The 19,196-nt window shown below is 35.6% G+C and overlaps 1 protein-coding gene across 2 annotated transcripts in view; it reads right to left on the reverse strand.

Annotated features, from left to right (window-relative positions):
• The window catches only part of UGGT2 (UDP-glucose glycoprotein glucosyltransferase 2), a 79,419-nt gene that overhangs the window by 4,476 nt on the left and 55,747 nt on the right, over nucleotides 1-19,196 (reverse strand). The window contains exons 26-36 of one of the 2 annotated variants that reach the window (XM_066313445.1): nucleotides 18,482-18,561; nucleotides 16,944-17,133; nucleotides 15,992-16,150; nucleotides 14,764-14,849; nucleotides 10,557-10,641; nucleotides 9,033-9,118; nucleotides 5,730-5,828; nucleotides 4,453-4,537; nucleotides 3,874-4,056; nucleotides 2,151-2,311; nucleotides 1,747-1,861 (exon numbers count right to left, since the gene is read on the reverse strand). In XM_066313445.1, the coding sequence (XP_066169542.1) occupies nucleotides 1,747-1,861; nucleotides 2,151-2,311; nucleotides 3,874-4,056; nucleotides 4,453-4,537; nucleotides 5,730-5,828; nucleotides 9,033-9,118; nucleotides 10,557-10,641; nucleotides 14,764-14,849; nucleotides 15,992-16,150; nucleotides 16,944-17,133; nucleotides 18,482-18,561 (1,329 nt within the window). Of the gene's footprint in view, nucleotides 1-1,746; nucleotides 1,862-2,150; nucleotides 2,312-3,873; nucleotides 4,057-4,452; nucleotides 4,554-5,729; nucleotides 5,829-9,032; nucleotides 9,119-10,556; nucleotides 10,642-14,763; nucleotides 14,850-15,991; nucleotides 16,151-16,943; nucleotides 17,134-18,481; nucleotides 18,562-19,196 lie in introns of those variants that run through there. The other variant, XM_066313446.1, reaches the window with a different exon arrangement.

Raw genomic sequence — 19,196 nt, forward strand, 5'->3', positions numbered from 1 at the left:
TCACTACAGTACTTTTAGAAGCTGTGAATTTAAAAATTGTTACATGCAGTAAAAAGTAGAAAGCCAGCTGTTAGTTTCAGGATTTGAAGTAAACAACAAAAAAAGAATGAATACAAAAAACCCTCTCAACAAAATTACTGTACTGGAAGTCTTCTTTTTATGATGTGTAATTTTTCTCCCTAGGAGTTCCATACTTATTCTCCTTGGCATTTTAAACCACCATTTCCCCTTCTATCTACTTCTCTTTTGTCATTTAAGAACCTGAACTACCACCCATAAAAATGGCACTGCTGGCAGATTAGCAGAGAGCTGAGATTGCTGCTTCTTTGAGAAGGGCAGTGATCACTCCAGACAGGAATTTAAAATGAAAATACTAATAAAAGAGTTATAATGCATCTTTATAAATAGATGAAAGCTCTCCAGGTCTCAAATACATTGCACTGTGGTTTGTATCTTCAGGAATATTGCTGTATTTTGTGTAAGAACTAGCAAAGAAGACAGCAAGCAGTTCCTGTCAATACAGTCAAACCAGATTATTATGAATATATTACTTTGAGATATTCACTTTGCAATGTAATTCCAGTTCCATTCTGCCAAGATTTAGCTACCTTAACACCTGGTCCTTAAGTGGCTTTTGATTTGATCCAAAGGCTTATAGAAGATACATGCTATCACAAATTAAAGCTGTAATTGGAAATATAAGAATCTTAAAATGAGAAGTTTTAATATTTTGAGAACATTAGATAAAACCAATTTTCTGAAAACCAGCATTACAGTGGAAACCCTGTAACCTCTGAATATTACCAGGTCTTTCTGAAAGACACCTTGTACATGTGGGTAAGACTGGAGAACACACAGTTCTATCACACCAGGACTCTGCATGAGTGATCAGGGCCAGTAATTCATTCTGTTGTCCAGAAAGATGTGGACTCTGACTGTTGCTGTTGTATCAATCTTTTGCTCTTAAACAGCTAAAGGCTGCTCCAGCTCCAGGTGTCAGTCTAGTCTGAGTTTGTAGTGTGGCTGTATTTCCACTTTTCTTTGTCCAGTATCATAAGAACTGCTATTTTCAGTTTTTACTTTTGTTTCTGGAAGAAGAAATGCAAGTTGCAATAATGTCTTTATGTAAGAGAGAAACTTGCTTGCAGAGCAGGGGTGTGGAAAAGCACTGGGAAATGTGGGTTTTGCTACCATGGGATCCTACTGCTGCTAGAGGCAGGTAAAAATTTTCTGTGCTTTAGTAATTCCACAAGGAAAACATCAAAAGCAGAGACAATCCAACTTATGAAGCCTTCTGAGGTTCATCCAAACTCCAGCCACCCCAGGGTGACCAGGTACGGCAACCACCAGAGTGAATTTGCAGTTAACTTACAAAAGAAAATTTAATTTACATTAATGTAAAAAAGAAAAGAAAGGAAACAAGCTCTTGCAAAAACAAGAATGTAATTACCATTATCAGAATATAGGGTTATCATCAGAAAAACATAAATGCGCACAGAACAACTACAAATAAAGGTGAAAAGTCCTGTAAGTTGGGAGTTTTTTCCTCGTTTTCTAAATTAAAAATAATCATCAGTGTTCAGTTTTCTTAAATGTGCTCATATACACTCCTGCAAATGGGCCAAACAGCAGTAAATGGCAAATAGTTTTGGAATTATGTAACATTTATGTTGAGATACAAGATAGTCTATACATATTGAAAAAGATAAAGAAAATAAACCCAGAAATGCTCAAAGCCATACATACCTGATCTAGATTTGACAGACTGTTTGGATCCTGACTAAGAGCCTGGTACTGGCCCCGAAGCCTGTCTCCAGCTGCAATCTTCCTGAACTTCTTCAGGTCCACAACATACAAGGCACTAAAAAGAATTAAAAAAAAAAAGGAAATAAGATTTCTGAGGTTTCCCCTTCTTTTTGATAACAGTAATAAAAGTAAGAAGAAAGTAAATATGTTCCTATCCTGAAGGGATATTTTTCTTTATCAAGTGGCTGAAACCACCATAAAATGGTGAAATCAGTATGTCATCAGAATTCCTGCCTTATTCATCTCATACTGAGAATGGCTCAGTGATCAACACCAACACCACTGGATCCAGATTTGGATCAAATTCACAAGCTGCACAAGAAGTGTGTAAGGGCTTGTCCTACCTAATGTGGTATTTCCTTTTCCCAAGGTGTGAAGCCCAGTATCCCGATTTCCAGAAGCGGTACCCGTCCATCTCCCTGCGGCTGTCACAGAAAGGAGTGTATCCATAAGGAGCTCCATTTAGGTCTAGGTCTCGGAGTTCTTTCAGGTCACTTCTCACAATCTAAACAAGAATATGTTTATTCTTAGCATTTAGTACTGTTTCTATGAGGGTAGGTATTGCAGGAGGCTTCACAACGTTTCATTGTAATTTAAAAAATCCCTCAGATGCTGCAACAGTGGGGTACAGATAAACTATCCTGTCGCCTGATGGACACAAAAATGACACCCACACCGTCCAGTTGTGAGAATGAGAAAGAAAGAAGTTTATTTCAGTATCAAGGTTATTATAGCTTTTGGGGTTTGATCAGGGATTGGGGGACGAAGTTAACACCTCTCTGACCCCACTGGTCAAACCAGAAGTCCATCAATTTGTCCTTCCCCCTGGAAGGAATGCATGATCTACAAAACATCCCTCTTTGTTTATGTTACAATGCGTGAGAAAGCTCCAGTAGAAAATGTAAACATCAGAAGGCTGAAAACTCAGGGTGACACTATTCCACTGGGAGATATCTACCAAATTATTGTTCAAGAAAAAAAAAAATATTAATGTTTATTATAATATTGACTGTGGCCATCTGTGTAACACATTTATTGAGTAAATTATATCAAACTGGCAATAATTTTTTAATTCACAGACCAGTGTTTCTGGTTACCCAATATAAAATTCCTTAATTAGGAAATTTAACTTTTGAAATCTATCAATCATGTCCCTTCTAAAGAATCCTCCTTATTTGTTACCCAGCTTGGGCACTCCAAAATCATTGCATCATTTGAAAAATCCTTGTATCTAATGGTAAAGTACTTTCAAAAAGAGGTTTTAATGGCATTTTACAAATGCCCTTTATTTGCTAATCAATCCCTCTTCCACCAAACCTCACTTACCTAATTTATCAGGGGTAAAAAAAAAAAAAAAAAGTTTTAGCTATTTGGGAGCACAGAGAAGTCCTCAGAGTAGATAGGACAGACAACCAATGTTCCCAGATTGGTGTATCCAGATAAAATTGCAGAGAGTTGCAGTCTGCATTGCTACACCTGAATTTAATTTATTTTCGAGCTTTGGAAAAGGACCAAAATACCTCAGAATTTGTCTACAGGTTTTTAATAACCTTGTGATAAACACTTCAATATCTCATCTGAGACAGCGCTTTAACTTTCAGTACATTATACAATGGTCATTCCTGAATGAAGGACTGCATGCAAATTTAAAAGAGATAGGATTCATCTTGAAGAATTTCAGCCATCTAGAAGTTGTTCAAATGGTCGAAATCACCTCAGACACTGGCCATAGTGGAGAATTCCTCTCACAGTCAGCCCAGAGATTGAGTCATTTCAATATGCTTTCAGCAAAATGCAACTTTAAGATCACGTACAACTCCCCAGGTACTTTTTTCTCCACACAGACAATTTAGGACAACTCAGTGTAGGAAAACTCTTAATGTCCACATGACTGAAGGCAAGTGAAATTCTTACACTCACATTCTGCAACACCACTGGTTCTGTTTGTACAACTGCAACAGTCTTTTAGGACCAACATCTGAATAAAATGGCCACAGAGAATGAAACTGGATCAATTTAAGCCCAAATTAATTCCTCATATGGTTATACGCCATTATTTTTGCTTACCTGGTCAGCATCAACAAATATTATTTTATCCACAGCCAAAGGGAAAAGAACATCCAAGAAAAGAATTTTGTAGCCCCAGATAATTCTTTGCTTTTCTGTCTGTTGATAAAGCCAGCGGGGCCACTTATACTGGACCAACTCATACTTGAACCCATACTTTTTAGCCATGTGAGGAATTACATCCTAGAAAAAGAACCAAAAGAAGAACATATTTGAGACACACAAAAGGATAAAAGGAGTGAATGCTCCAAAACAGCTGCAGCTGTGTTGGTCTTACTGACTACATAATCTATTATTTTAAAATGTTCCCTTAGTTTTGGCAGTATCCTCAGTTACACCAATAGAAACAGCATTTCATGCAAGCTCTTCGAGTTTATCAGAAGAGAATAAATTATTATTATTTATCACTGCAGTTTACAATCCAGAAGAGAAGTTTTTACCTAATAGTGGTATTTAATAGATTGAGGGATTATTTTCCACTGTGAAAATTTAATTTGAATGATATAGTTAGTCAATTTCAATTTAAAAAAATTACTCAGAATTGTAAAGAAAAAAAAAAGAGGAAGGCTTTTCTCCTACCTTAAATGTTGGGGAGAGATAGTTTTTCAGAAACCAAAATTTAACTGGTGTTTTTGTATGACGTAGGACAGAAAGCATCATAATTCTGTGGAAATATAAGTCTACAATAAACAAACAAATACATACAGGTAATTAAATTTCAACTGCACTTAGTACTAAAACTCTCTAAGTATAATTTCTTTAACCTAATTTAAGTAGAAATTTTTATCTACTCCTAATTAAAACCTTTAAAGAGCATGTGTTCAAGGGCACTTTGAGATGGCCTTACTTGATCCAGATTGGCTAAGCAATAGTAGAAGGAACAATTTCAAAAGTGGATCTATTAACATGTTCTATTCTAGGGGAGGTGCCTGAAAAAATTAGAATAATGGTTAATACCTTATATTAACTTGGCTACTGAAATAACTTATTTTAGAATATATTGGTTGAGTTTAATAGGTTGCTGAAAAGAAAAAAAAAAAAAAAAAAAAAAAAAAAAGCAAAGATCATGTCAGATCCTCTTCTGAAAACCCTTAATAACTGTAAGAATTACTATTTTGGGTTCAATTATTTTTCACTATCATGGCCTTTGTTTGGTGTAACCAGACAGATAAGCAATGCCTTACAACCTTACAAGAGGTCAAGTCTGCCTTAAAAATCAAGACATAATGAACTCAAAAATAAGACAAAGCAGCAGGTAGGATTTTTTAAGATTACTTTTTCTCCTTTAAAGTAAATGTGTCGTTCCCTTTATGAAGGTAGTTGCAGGTTGAAGGAAGGAAACACAGTGCTCAAACTTCAGACGACTCAGCAATCAAATCACTAAACCAGTGCTCAAATCAGAAAAGTAACAGAGATGGTTGTGAACAGATCAGGCAACACTGTAAGAATTCCTTGAAAGCAATCACTGCTCATTGAAAGGACCCTGAGATAAGTAAGGCCATATGTGCATGTAATAAATCCAGTTTGTACTAAACACAAATAGATACAACTCTAATGAAGTCACTCATGTTGTGTCTTTATACAGAGAGGCTGAACTTCATCTTTTATGTTTGTACTTCACACACGAAAGACATTTTCTGTCTTCAAAGAACAATGGTATTTTTGAACATCTGTATGTTGAATCACTTTGTTCTTAAAAATTAATTTAGACTTCACTGTATATAACTTTTCTCTGGCTTTAAAATTCATTTATTAGATGTTGCTTAAAAAGTCAGTTTGTTTAGGTTGCTTAGTTTTACTCAGAAAATTTAGAGTATTGCTATGAAATTCTTGTTTTCCCTTTTACCTTTCCTTACCTTAAAAAACGTTCATATAAATGGCCTGAAGCAACAGAAAAAATGTTAAGAATATCACTTTCCTTTTCCTTCTCATCTGCTGGAATTTCTTCTGAAAATCTAAGAATTATTATAAATAATTACATAAAGTAAACATTCAGCAGAAAAAAAATCCTACTAAATTATCATTAAGATCATAGAGAATAAAAAATAAGAAAACACACAAAAGAAATACACATCCTGCAGTAAACAAATACACTTACATTCTACTTCCACTGCACATGCCTATGATACCACAGTCTTTTGGGAGCAAAATGTCACTGAGTGACCCAGTCACTCAGGGCAAATGATGGCTCTACAAAAACAATTGGCAGCTTCCAATATTTTCATTCAAACAGAACTCAAATTTGACAAGAATTCCATGTTTTATCAAAGTTAAAAAAAAAAATCAGAAACACACACAGCCAGGATATCTTGAGAACTGGTAATCTTTAAAATTAGAAATAGTTATTTTCCAAGCTTCATCCACATGCATTCTACAGCAGAACAACCAATGCATATCCGGGATGTGAAGGAAGTCTGCACAGCCCCATAGGTGGTTAAACTGAATATATCCTCTAAAATACAGACTGAGCATAAGAAAAAGATGGCCACACAAGGCCAAATCACATATATAGCCCAGTGCTGTCCCAACAGCAAATGACAAGGCTGAGGAGTTACAGCCTTCCCCAGAATACTCTCATAATTTTCAGAAGCCTGTAGTGATGGGATTTCCCAGTGTTTTTTACAATACTTGTCAAATTCTTCTTCAGATTACTCTGATTCCTCTCCCTAAAAGCTAACTTATGTATTCGAGGTATGTTGTCCAGAGGTTTCTGTTTCTGTTGCACAGCATTCTTTGTTTGTTTTGAATACCAAAGTCTACCAGGGCTGGTTTTTATTCACATACCTTCCAGCACACAGAGGCAGGGGATGGTGGCTGCAGTCTCCCTCAGGCACTGCTTCACAGCTCTCAGAACTGCAGAGCCAGATTGGTTACAGTTATCAAATGGTTATCAAGCCATTTGATACTGCTGGAAATTTACCTCAATAATCTTTTTTGTGAGGTGAATCATTCCTCACACGCTTAGATTGCATGAGTCACTCCCATTACTTTTTCTTCTGGTTATATCTCTTTTAAAAGTATCCTTTAGAAAGTGTAAAAATAGGTATCCTCATAATCTTTAAGTCTCAGATCTCCAATGTATTCAAAAGAATCAGATCACTCCACTGATACAAAGCTGAAACCTCAGAAATAGCTGAGAGGCTGCCATGAGTTTAAGTGGTGTGAATAATCTTTTGAGAAACCCACACTCTTTTCACTCGGGCATGGTGAAAGAGACATCAGTGGAGTGCCATTGTCTGCATGATGTGACATCTTCAAAGACGACAGACAAGCTCTCAACCAGCACTGAACTCACACAGGCTATACAGGCTGCAGCTCACAGGTCCAAGCAATCTGTCTCCTTCCCTCCTGAGTTTTTGTCACAAGTCTTACATTTAGTGATAACAGGACTGAAAGAATGTCAAGCTCTTTTCAAAGTAGCCATCAGATGTGATAAAAGAAAATCGGGGTTTGATGCAAGGATCTTGAAAATATTGATTCTGCAAAGCTTTACAGAAAGCAGAAATCTCCCAAAGCTGCTGGGCTGACCTGTAAGGTCCCGTGGCAAAAACAGTCATTGGAGAAGGGCAGCTCAAGTATTAAAGGGCTTGGGCAAAGTGGTGTGCACATCTCCCATGTTAGAGCACACGTGTGAACAGTGAACAGTGTGCTGGTAGATATTCTTTTCACTCTGGGATAACAAAAAGGAAGGCTATTTGACAAGATTCTAGATGGTAAGAGGTTGACAGACAGTCAGCCTCAAACATGCTCTTGAGCCATAACCTTGAATCACTGGGAAGAGCAAATAAACTTCACTGGGTGAGGCGCTTCCTTGGCCCAGCCAAGCTCAGAGCACGATAAATGCCACTGTGATAAAAGGCAAGACTTGGAAGATTGAGAGATCTCTGGCCTTGTAACCTTCTTAGAAGGAGTTAAGATTTTGATCTCTGCACATGCATCCTTTGATACAGCCAATTAGAAGTGGGAAGCCTGAAGTCAATGAAAAATTCCTTCAACTAACATCATTCTTCAAAGGAGGCACCTTTGTGCAGCAATGTGGATCCAGAGTGGAAGAAATTTTTGAGAGCTGTAGCATAGTAGTCTGGGAGGGTTTCTGAATGTAGTCTATATGGGTACAAATTGAAGAAGGGGAAATTTAGGTTAGATAGTAGGAAGGAATTCTTTAGTGTGAGGTGGTTAGACATTGGAACAGGTTGCCCTGGGAGGCTTGGCTGCCCCATCCCTGGCAGTATTCAAGGCCAAGCTGAGTGGTGCTCTGAACAAGCTGGTCTAGTGGGAGGTGTTCCTACACATGACAGGGGGCTTGAGACTAGATGATCTTTAAAGGTGTTCCCAACCCTTAACATTCTATGATTCTATTATATTCACACAGTAAATCATCTGTGGATAAATGGTGATAAACATAAAATCAGCAACAGAGACTCAATGTAGTCTTAGGTCTGTAGGTACTTGTGGCACAAGAGATCTTATGAGACATTTTAAAGCTGGAACAGAAGCCAGTCCTGGATCTACCAAGAGAAGTGTGCGTACAGGACTGACCGGAGCCAAGTGATTAGTAGATAAAGTAGAACTGCTATGCCTTTTCTTTATTTTCTTTAGCAGTCTGTGACTGACAACCATTGCCCAAGCTACTGAAAACTGAAGAAAGCATTTTTTGAGTCTTGTTCAAAACAGTGAATTAGAAATACTACAAAGTTATTAGCCCCAAATGTAATGCTTGAGATGCTTATTACAATTACTTACAGAACTCAAACTAGGTAAAAGGTAAAAACACTTCTTGAGATTTCATAAATATGTCTAGGAGCAGACAAATAGCATTGGCTTGCTTTTTGATGTTCATTTTCACATATCTGAGTACCACATAACCAGCTGAGATTTTCATATTGAGACTGATTCCCTGCCACAGCAAAATAAAAAAAAAACCACCCAACAGAGAAAATGAAGAGAAACTGGAAATGCAAAGGAGGGATTAAGAAGGGAATAAAAAAGGAGATTTACAAGACATTATAGCTTGTCTTTACCCCTTTTTATTTAGCTTATAAATCCCTTGGAGAGCCTTTTTACACATTTGTATCACTATCAAGTAAGAAAATTTACTTGATGTAAGTAATGATAAACATGTCCTGGAACAGTTGAATTAGAAGCAAATTATGCATTACCTTGCAACTGATTCCCCATTTCCTTTTTTTCCTGCTGTTCCATCTGTAAGAAGCTCTTCATTCATTTTATCAGGCTTTTTCTGTACCTAGTCAGTAAAATAAATGCATTTGTGCAACTTGGGAAGGCAGCTGATAGTAATTACTACTTGCATTGAGATATCTAACTATGGTGTACTCACTGGCTAGTGCCACTAAGTATGGTGATTAATAAATCAGCCAGCAGGTTTCAAGCCCTCTGTACAACTTTATGCAAACAACAACTATAAGTGTGGTGAATTTTATTTACTTTTCCTCCGTTGCAAGTTTGTGATCCAGCCATTAGAAGGCAGAAGCGTAGCACCTCACAGTGGAACTTACCTGAGAGAAAATTTCCATTATCATAAGCCCTCCACAAGGAGAAAGTGACAAATTTGTCACTGAAACATAAGTTCTCCCATCCAACTTAAGCAATTTCTGCTGTCTTATCCAGATGCTTATAAAGGCTGAAGATTAATTTCATTTACCACCTCAATTTCCTTGATTAAAAGAAAACTAATTGCTTTTGAAAAGTAAATAGCTTCTTAGGCCCTGAATGTGTGAAGATACTCCATTCTAATCATATTCATTTTACATGTTTATATTGCCAAGCTAACAGAGATTTCTGTTGACACTAATTCATGAGTCTTTCTAGCCAGTGCTCCTGAAGCCCCATCCTACACATCAGTGAAGTGATTCTAGAGTTCAACTGAATGGCAGAGCTTACATATTCTAGTTATAAGCTTAATAAATACCACCTTCCACAGAGAACAATATTCCTATTTTGGATCAAAATAGGAAAATTAACCACCCTTTAACCATTCTCTGTGGATTAAAGACAGGCTCCTCATGCTCCAGAGTCTTACACATTTTCTCTGGGTTCTGGAAACTTTCAGTTATAGGACTGTGGAAAAGACTCATCTCTAGTGTTTTAAAATATTTACAAAATAGTGGAAAATATATAGTATTATAATGATCCTTCTCCTCCATATAAGTGGTGCTTCGTTGGCTGTTTTTGGATACATCTGATGAAAGTAACGTAATTTCGTTGACACAAATTTGGTTGCCCAGGGTAAAATTCAACACACCTAATTTTGACTTCCACTCTGGAATCTGGATTTTGTGTAAAATCTCTCCTCAGTCACTGGGGAGAAATGGATGCCTCAAGAGGTCATTCTCTTGGTCTAAATGCATATATGAGTTGGGATGAGCAGTCCTTTGGACCCTCTGCTAAGCAGAAAGGGAATTTAAGTCACCAAGACTACACACTCGGGCACCTGGAGCTAGATGAGATGAATGTTATCTATGTTTAACAGCTATTTAACAAATCTCCCACACGATTAGTATAACCTGATTGGAACAAATTAACTACATTAATTTGCACATCCTTCTCTTTAATTATACAAAAATCTAAATTATGTATTTCAGTATACATATTTCAATTAAATATAGCCTGAGACTCATAAGCATAAGTCATATTTCAAAAAAGGAAAAACACTGCATACATACCTGAACTTTGATAATTTTGCTTCTGAAATTGTTTAATACCACAATAACATCTGTCAGGTCAGCTACAGAATCTGTTCCTTCATGGCTGTGAGGATAAAAAAAGACAGACAAATGTACTGTCTCATTAAAATATGCATTGTTACTTGGGTTTAATGAGATAATAAGGTTTAGAATTGCTGGTATTTACTAAAAAAATTACTTCACCTGCATCTAATTTTATTTTAGCTTCAAAAACTTTGAGTTTTATTCATCACTGGACATTGTCCACAGTCATTGCCTTCACTTTTTCATTTGAATTTTCACAGGAAATTTACTAATCAATGAAAAACTGCAGTAACCTAGAGCTAAACACATTATTATGTATTATATACATATACAATGTACAAATATTAAGCAACAATTTATTTTTCAAATATGGAAAACATCTTAGAATTGTGTGAGGGCATTAAATGTACTTTAAAAACAGATCTGCTTTAAAAAGTATACAGAAGGCTTCACCACAGTGCTGAGGTAGTGAACATTGGCTTTTAACTGGCCAGCTTTGGAAACTGTACCCCTGAAGACATGGCTGTGCCAGCACCACATGAACCCCTGCCCTACTGAACATCAGTTTAAAGCCATTCAGGTGTCTCCAAATTGTACTGCAATTCCCAAAGTAGCTAATATGAAAAATGCTACTGTGATACAGAACAATAGCAATATAATTTTCAAATTTTCTAGATTTTACACTTCAATAGCCCATATATTTCCCCTTCAATCCCTTCTGTCTTTCATCAGCATTATGAGGGTTCCTCTCACTAAAGCTACCCACAGCAAAAATGGGTTTAAGAAAGTAATCTGCTACTCCTTAGGCTTAATTTTTTTCTCCCTAGAAAACAGAAATATTTAAATCTTGTTTCAATGTACCACTTACCTAAACACTGCAGGATTTTACACACTCATCTGAATTTTCTATTTAATACATTATTTTGTAAAGCATGCCTGTAATCACTAAGTCTCTTGGAGATGGCCTATCCTTGCACAAAACAATGTTCAGAATTATCTCAACTTTTTATTCTCTATTGTAGCTTTATTTTCAGACATTTAAAACATCATACATATGCACATCCAGGCAACAACAGTCTTTTAATCACAAGGATGTATAGTGCTCAGATTTTAATTCCATTTTAAATAAAATGTGTCACTAAAAAGTTCTAATATAGTAAAATTTGATCCAAACACAAACTGCTGATAGCAGCAGCTTGGCTCCTTGTTCCTATTTTTGTCCCCAGTGTTCACACAACCAAAATTTTCTCTGATATTCTCTCAGTTACCTCAAAATCCCTATGCTATGAATTTTGTAAGTAGATACAAAGGATTCTGCTGATAAAGGGGATTTATCAGTCTCTCAAATATTCAGAGTGTTTGGATGTAAATTAAACAACATTGCTTTGTCTTCCTAAATCTCTTTCGTGGATGTCTCCTTGTGGGCTCTATCTTTACTGAGTGCCAACTGTTCTACTCTGCACAGAGCCCAGTTTGATGAATTTCTGCCCTATTATGAACAACATTTTTAAATCCAAGCAAAAATCTTGCATACTGACAGCACTGTAACATGTGTAATAATAGCTACCTTACTGTTATGTTACTGTGAAAAGCTAAACATGTCTAGTAGACTATTTATGTCACAACTTAAACATGTTTCAAAACATTTAGATACTTTGAATATAAATACAACTAAGTACCAATATAGTAAAAATTAGAATTTTCCATATGGAGAACAAAAGAATTTGGGTTTAACAAATGGAGATCCTTTAAAACCTCAAGTCCAAGAAACAAACATACAGCTCCATGCCCAAGTTATAAAGAATATACCTTTCAGCTAAGCAGTCTGCATAACATCAAAATATAATAAATTATATCTACCTGCCTTTTTAAAAAGTAAAATATTTATCGGATTTTATACATATATCTTTAGCTATAAATAATTTTCTGCAATCTTACCTTGCAATACCTACTTGTTTTCCTACAAATGTAAAAGTCCCAAAAATAAGCAGTGCTCAGATTATTGCTTAGTATAACAATTTTTATTTTTCTAATATTCATAGTAATTTATTAATAACAAATTGATTTACAAGCATGACTGCATCAAAATAATGATCCTTGTTAGAAGCAGCCTTTAAGAAGAAAGAGGCAACTTATTTCAAATGTTGTGTATTTACATTTAGTAAAAATAAATTACTTCTGTCCATGACAGAAGCAAGTAAGATAAATACTGAGATATAGAACATTCTAAAACTCCCTTTATAATGTACAGGCCTGTGCCTCAAAGAAAACCAGTTCATCTCACAGTTCAACAGGAGAGGGTATGACTAATATATATGGATGGAGATTATACTGCAATAGCTCCTGGCAAAATTCCATCCTATCAAACAGTTGCCTGAATGCTGATAGCAACTTCATACTATTAAATACTGTAAAAGAAATATCAAAGATCCTGGTGCAGCCCTGCAAACATACCTTTACTGTTGTACTTTAAGTCTAGAGTTGGAATAATGAGATTAAATAAATTGCATTGTTTAGATTCCTCATGAGGTATTAGTTTTTAGTAACTTAGCTGAGTTCAATTAAGCCCATTCGTGTTATAGAGGAAAAATGGGCAAAACCCCAGTAGATCATTTAAATTTCCTTTGATCCAGGCTAGAATGTAGGGTGGTTTTGTTTCATTATTTAACTCAACTACACCTCATTACAATATTTTTTTAAACCATGCTATCTTATATAAATCACTTTGTATTTCTTAAAAAATTAAATGCTAAATTAGACAAATGGTACAGATACAGTCGGTGGAGATTAGGTGAACCTCTAAGGGTAAGGACTATGTCTTTCTGCTTTTTCAACAGATTGTAAGTGATTTCTGGAAAAAAATAAATTGAAAAATGCAAACAAATAGAATTAATCTAACATCCCATTAATTATTTCTCCCTGTAGCACTAATATTAACTAAATGTTCAAAACCACAAAGGTTCATCAAGTTTTTTATTTTTTAATAGTAGCTGATAATTAACAACATATGGAACTATGTATTCAGGGGCTTCAAGTAATAATAAATATTTTATAAGAAATAGACCTATTTCAAGCCACATAATTACTTTGAGGGGGAAGAGAGATAAAAAAAAAGAAAAAAGGAAGAACTGAAGCTGAAATTAAATAAACAATACTGCTCCTCAAGAAGGGATTAGATCTAAAGCTTCAAGAGAAAGCTCTCATATGCTACATATGTTTTCACATAACACATGGAGAAATGGCGATTCCTCTAAGGAACAGTTGGAATGATGGTGAGCACATATATTCCTTTACATGAAAATCAACCATGGAGATTACAGATCTAGAAGCCATAGAGGTTCTAGATATTCTCTCAGTTACCTCAAAAAGGTAACTGTCACCTAAATGCCAGTTACAGGAATACAACTTTCTTTCTGTGGACAGAGGTTTCTCCCAAGAGAGGGAAATGTGGTGCAGTCAACATGCAGCCAGGGTCTTGAAATGAAGGGTGCTTTCATATCCTATGGTGGAGATGTAACCACAGTGATTCTTAGATGACTTAGACAACTAAGAAACACTCAGAATTAATAGAAGAAAAAATCTAGAACTAAAATTACTACAATGGTCCTGTTAAAAAAAGATGCTACCTATAAATATATTACATTCAGAGGCATCCTCAGGGCTGAAAAAAAATGATGAGAGGGAAATTCATGGTACTTCCTCCAGCTGACCAAGATAGTTCTGGTCAGCAATACTCCATGGGACATACTCTTGAAACTACATCTTAAGTATGTTGGGAATACCAAAATATTAATCAACAAAACCATGAGAAACATTTTCTACATATTTGGTGCAAGCCATTGTGTGATAATGCTAACCATGCATGGAATTGACAGAACAAGTGTCTGGTAGCTGAGCAGCTTTGGATTATTATGCATTAACACACTGAAATGTCTTCAAAAAAACATGAAGCCATCAAACAACAACTAACAATACAAGGAAATAAGGTATCTCTTGCAAACTTTAAATCATCATTTGCATCTTATACTTTTTTAATGCTATCTTTGCTCATTTTCTTTCAGTGCTGTCAGATCATGTCAAAATATGCTGCACTTCCGGATTTATTTTATTTATTTATTTATTTATTTATTTATTTCCATTTATTTTATGGATTCATACTTACGAAAAAACCTGGTAAATCTCCTCAGATCTTCCTTTACGCAATCTCAGTGTCCAAGCACCTGGATTGGCTTTCAGCTGAAAATAACCCTAAGTAAAAAAGACAGGCATTTGTTCTGGTTGCATTTCAGACTCAGCCATGTTCGTATGCAAAAATCAACTATTCAACATTTACACTAGCCCTGAAAGAAGTGTGTCAGTGATGCAACCAACCATCACCTTTCCTGTATGTCTGTTTTAATGTCTTTCAGTGCTCCATTTGTTTCTAGCTGAATTTGAGTTGCATACAAAAACTCCACCAAGGACAGCAAGTGAAAGAGGAGCAAAGAAATAAATTACTGAGCAGACCCTAAATTGAAAAGCTTCTTTGAAACTCACAATTTTTGTCTGGAACGACTTTCCAAGTCAACACAATTCCTTCCCATTTCAGACACATGGCAAGCAGCTACTGCGCTGTGTTAAAGTCACATAGAGCAATCTTTGAAATGTGAAGAATTGTTAGAAGTTTCAGCAATTGTTCAAAGTTTCATCATCTGCTGTTGAGACTGTATTCAACACTTGTGCAAAAAATCGAAGATTCACAATTTATTAAACATTTCATTCCTTATGATACAGTATTTACAGAGACTAGAGAACAGCAGATAGGTAAAAGGTCATAATCATCAAAATCCTCCCCTATCAAATTCCCTTAGCCAACAGAAAATAAATCTTTCACTTCAGAAGTCACATGGTCCTCTGCTCTACAGAGTGCCAACATGAAAAATAATTACTTTGCATGATGAGAGGAATTCTCAGATGTGGGTATGTCCCACCAAGGCTCTAAGCACTTACCTGAAGCATCTAAAACGGGAGCCTTTTGACTGGATCATTGTGTAACAAAAGGGTTTATTTTAATCAGAATGTGAATCAGACCTTACATTTGTCAGGGAATCTCAACTTGAATATAACTGCCTCCCACCACCTACTAGAGGCAATTAGGCTGCCAGTTCAGGCACTTCAAGCAAGACTATAAAATTAGGCTATATTCAAACCTATACTGCATTACATGAGAGGAGTAGGGGGGAAAGCTCAGGAAACTGGAGATGAGCTCAGCTCATCTGGAGATATGCCTGTTACTTTTAGGATTACTAAGCTTGCAACACAGAGAAATGGATTTAAAGAACAAGATGCTTATGAAGAATTCTCACAAGAAGTGTGCAATTGTAATGACTATTCGTGTAGCAAGCACTTACAAGGTTGGCCATCACAATGGTATCAACCATGACAGGATTCTTCTTGGTGCCCAGAGTGAACTGTAACCCTCGAGGAGGTTGTCCAGTTGTCACATCAAAGCAGTGTCCTTCAAGCAATATATATTCCAGTTCATATTCTGCTATAACGGCCCCTTTTATCTATGGAGGGAATGCTTCATCAATAAATTATGTCACTTAACTACGTGGGAAAAGCAAAATATTGCAGTCACAAACATGTTGTGGGGGATTTACCTCAAGGTAACTCCTACAGCCAAAAAACCCCAAGAAAAGTCCATCCAGAAGGAACTTCACTCAATTAGAAAACAGGTATTCAAGACAAAGAGGAAGCTGAGGCACCTCTGCCTTGGTAAGATAAATCCCAACTTTACTTTCACAATACACTTTCCAAATACTCAGCTTTGGTGAATAAAATACCTTCAACATTTTGCATAAGCTTATTGATTCAAACAAATCTAATGACTTTAAAGATGGGATTAAAATAGAATTAAATAATAATTGAAAGAATTTTGAACTAATACATTTTTGAACTACATTAATAAACAGTCATATATTCCAGTTTATGTGAAGATTTACCTAGGTTACAAGAACCAGGAAACACAAAGAATCCTTTAATTGCTTTACTTTTATCTTAAATGTTGTATTTCTCTAAATACAAAGCTCAACATAGGAGGTAAAATGCTTTAACTTGTACTTTGCATTCTGATTTTTTTCTGTTTAGTTGCTTTCCTTTAAAACTTGTCTTTCTTTTTTAGGAAAGAAAATCAAGAAAAGATGATGACAATAAAAATAGTAAAATATTGACTAAATAATCAATTACAAAAGAAAATATTTCCAGAGAACAGACACAAGACAAATCGTGCAACATTTCCACTTCCCTCTTGAAGCAGAAGAGTCAACACAAGTTTTACAGTGTTTGCAAATTATTACTTACTTCCTGCAAATGAATGTTATCAAGGTCACAGGAACTGTTTACTGCTTCAACCAACCAGCTTTCAGGAGTGATCATGTTTAGAGTCAAAAGGGGTGATTCTGGCAATTCTAGGAATTTTGCTACAGGTTCAGAAGGAAGGTGCTTGTTGATTCCATAAGTTAATTCTGGTTCCAGAACAAAACGATAGAAGCTGTTGAAAAAGAAGTGTGACAAAACCCCAACTTTTACTGAAATACAAAGTTCAAACATGAAGCTCTTCTAAAATATTTTCAAACATAGTGAATATTTACCAAGTGTGATGACATTTGGAGGCAAAATAGCTCCCTAGTCTTTTGGAATATCATCAGACAATACCTATAGCATCTCAAATGGGCTGGTAGATGAACATAGACCTATTCACTTTTGGTAATTTTGCTGTAGACATGCCTATTTTCCATTAACACTCTAAAGGCTATGAAAGTCAATACCCAAGAGGTGCATCTAGACAGCTTGACTGTTAGCAGCCTTGAATTCTCAGAATCTGTATCACTGAACTAAGCAGAAGGACTAAACTCTATTTGATGAAAAGTCTTTGAGAACAGCTACTACCACTAGCAGCAGCAAAGACAGAATAGAGAAAAGGTAGAGTTTCTCTGTTCCCCTCCAGCTCTTACCTAAATTATTCCACATGTAAAAGTTTTCTCAAGCACAAGGAAAGAACCAGGCACCAAGACCTGCAAAGTGCCCAGCTTCAAAAGCAATCATAATGATATTCACACAAGAAGACACTCAGAAGATTGATAATTAAGACCTTCTTATGGAATAAGAGATGTGAGTAATTCCTCTCAAAACGCACAAAAACTAAAGACTACTTCTTTGTGGGGAAATGATTAATTCTCTAATCCACTGGCTAAACCCACTCCAACCCACTACCACCAGCCTCTCTCACAAGTAATTAGTAATATAGGTGTTAGGATTATAGGTAAAATACCTGCCAAGGAAATAGCCGTGCTTAAATTTCTCTTAGAGGGAAAGAAATCCTCTTGGAGGGAATTCATTTCAGTGTAAATGTCTATCACTGAATTAGTCAACCCTGATTTTTACATACAGATAAAAGAAACTTCAATTTACCATATTCTCAATGAAACATAAGATCTCAATATAACAAATGCAGACTATTCAGATGAATTTAATTCTTAGGAGTACTGGCTGTGTAAAATTCATTATACAAACAGTGGGCTGTAAAGAAGGGAACAACTTAGACAGAATATCCCTCTCTGCAAGCTTTCATAGGCATAAAAGACTCTCCACTGATTTATTTAAGGCCTTTTAACGAGAGGTGCATTTGATGGACTAGATCACTCCCCTGTGATACCATGCTTGACACCTTAGAACAAGAACCTTTCTCTAAACAAGTGCAAACTGCTTAGGTAACATTCAACAAAAAATGAGTCAACAAAAAGAATTCAGAAACACAAAGCAATGTTTACTTCTTAAGAAAATACAAACCATTAAGGCTGGTTTTCCAAAATGAGCATGAAAAGCTATGAACTACTAACCTCTTCAGTGGCACTTCAGACAGCTTTGATCTGCAGTTCAAAAATAACCTGAGTTTCATATTGATAATACCCTTGAGTACCTACAGAAAAAAAAAAAATCTCTGTAAAAATGGCTCCTGGTAATTGCCAGACTTGGAAAATAAACCGAGGTTACCCTTATGACAACCTGCCATTTCTCAAGTTTCAGCAGAATTCTAAAACTTTTTAAAGATGTAAATATATCTGCATATTAAAGGTTATAGTCAGATATTCTAAATAAAGATATGACCTTTCCTAAAACTGCATGATTTAGCACATGATACTCTTGACAGTCAAAATATGAATGTCTTCTCCTACTCATGCAGTATTTTCAAGAGCAGCTATCCTCATTTTCAAAAGCTTGAGTAAATGATATTATCACCCGTGTTACATCGTGATTTTAAAACATTTGAAGGTTTTTAAGTACAATACATGCCTTTTATTCAACAAGTAGTCTTAAAACAACTACTTTCACTCTTATTAAAATAGTTGTATGTGGGAAATTGTTAAATATAGTAAAGTTCAGATAACTATTTTAATACTCAATTACTTAATAACTTTAAATGTTGACAATAGATTAAACCATTCAATTAACTTTAAAGCATTTTGGTAAGTTTTTTTTTTTAACATACTTTTTTTTTTCCCCTCTCAGTTTCTTCATCTGTTCATTTCTAAAATAGTAATGTTCTGGATGCTT

The sequence above is a fragment of the Sylvia atricapilla genome, chromosome 2, assembly GCF_009819655.1.
Source record: "Sylvia atricapilla isolate bSylAtr1 chromosome 2, bSylAtr1.pri, whole genome shotgun sequence".
Lineage (NCBI taxonomy): Eukaryota > Metazoa > Chordata > Aves > Passeriformes > Sylviidae > Sylvia > Sylvia atricapilla.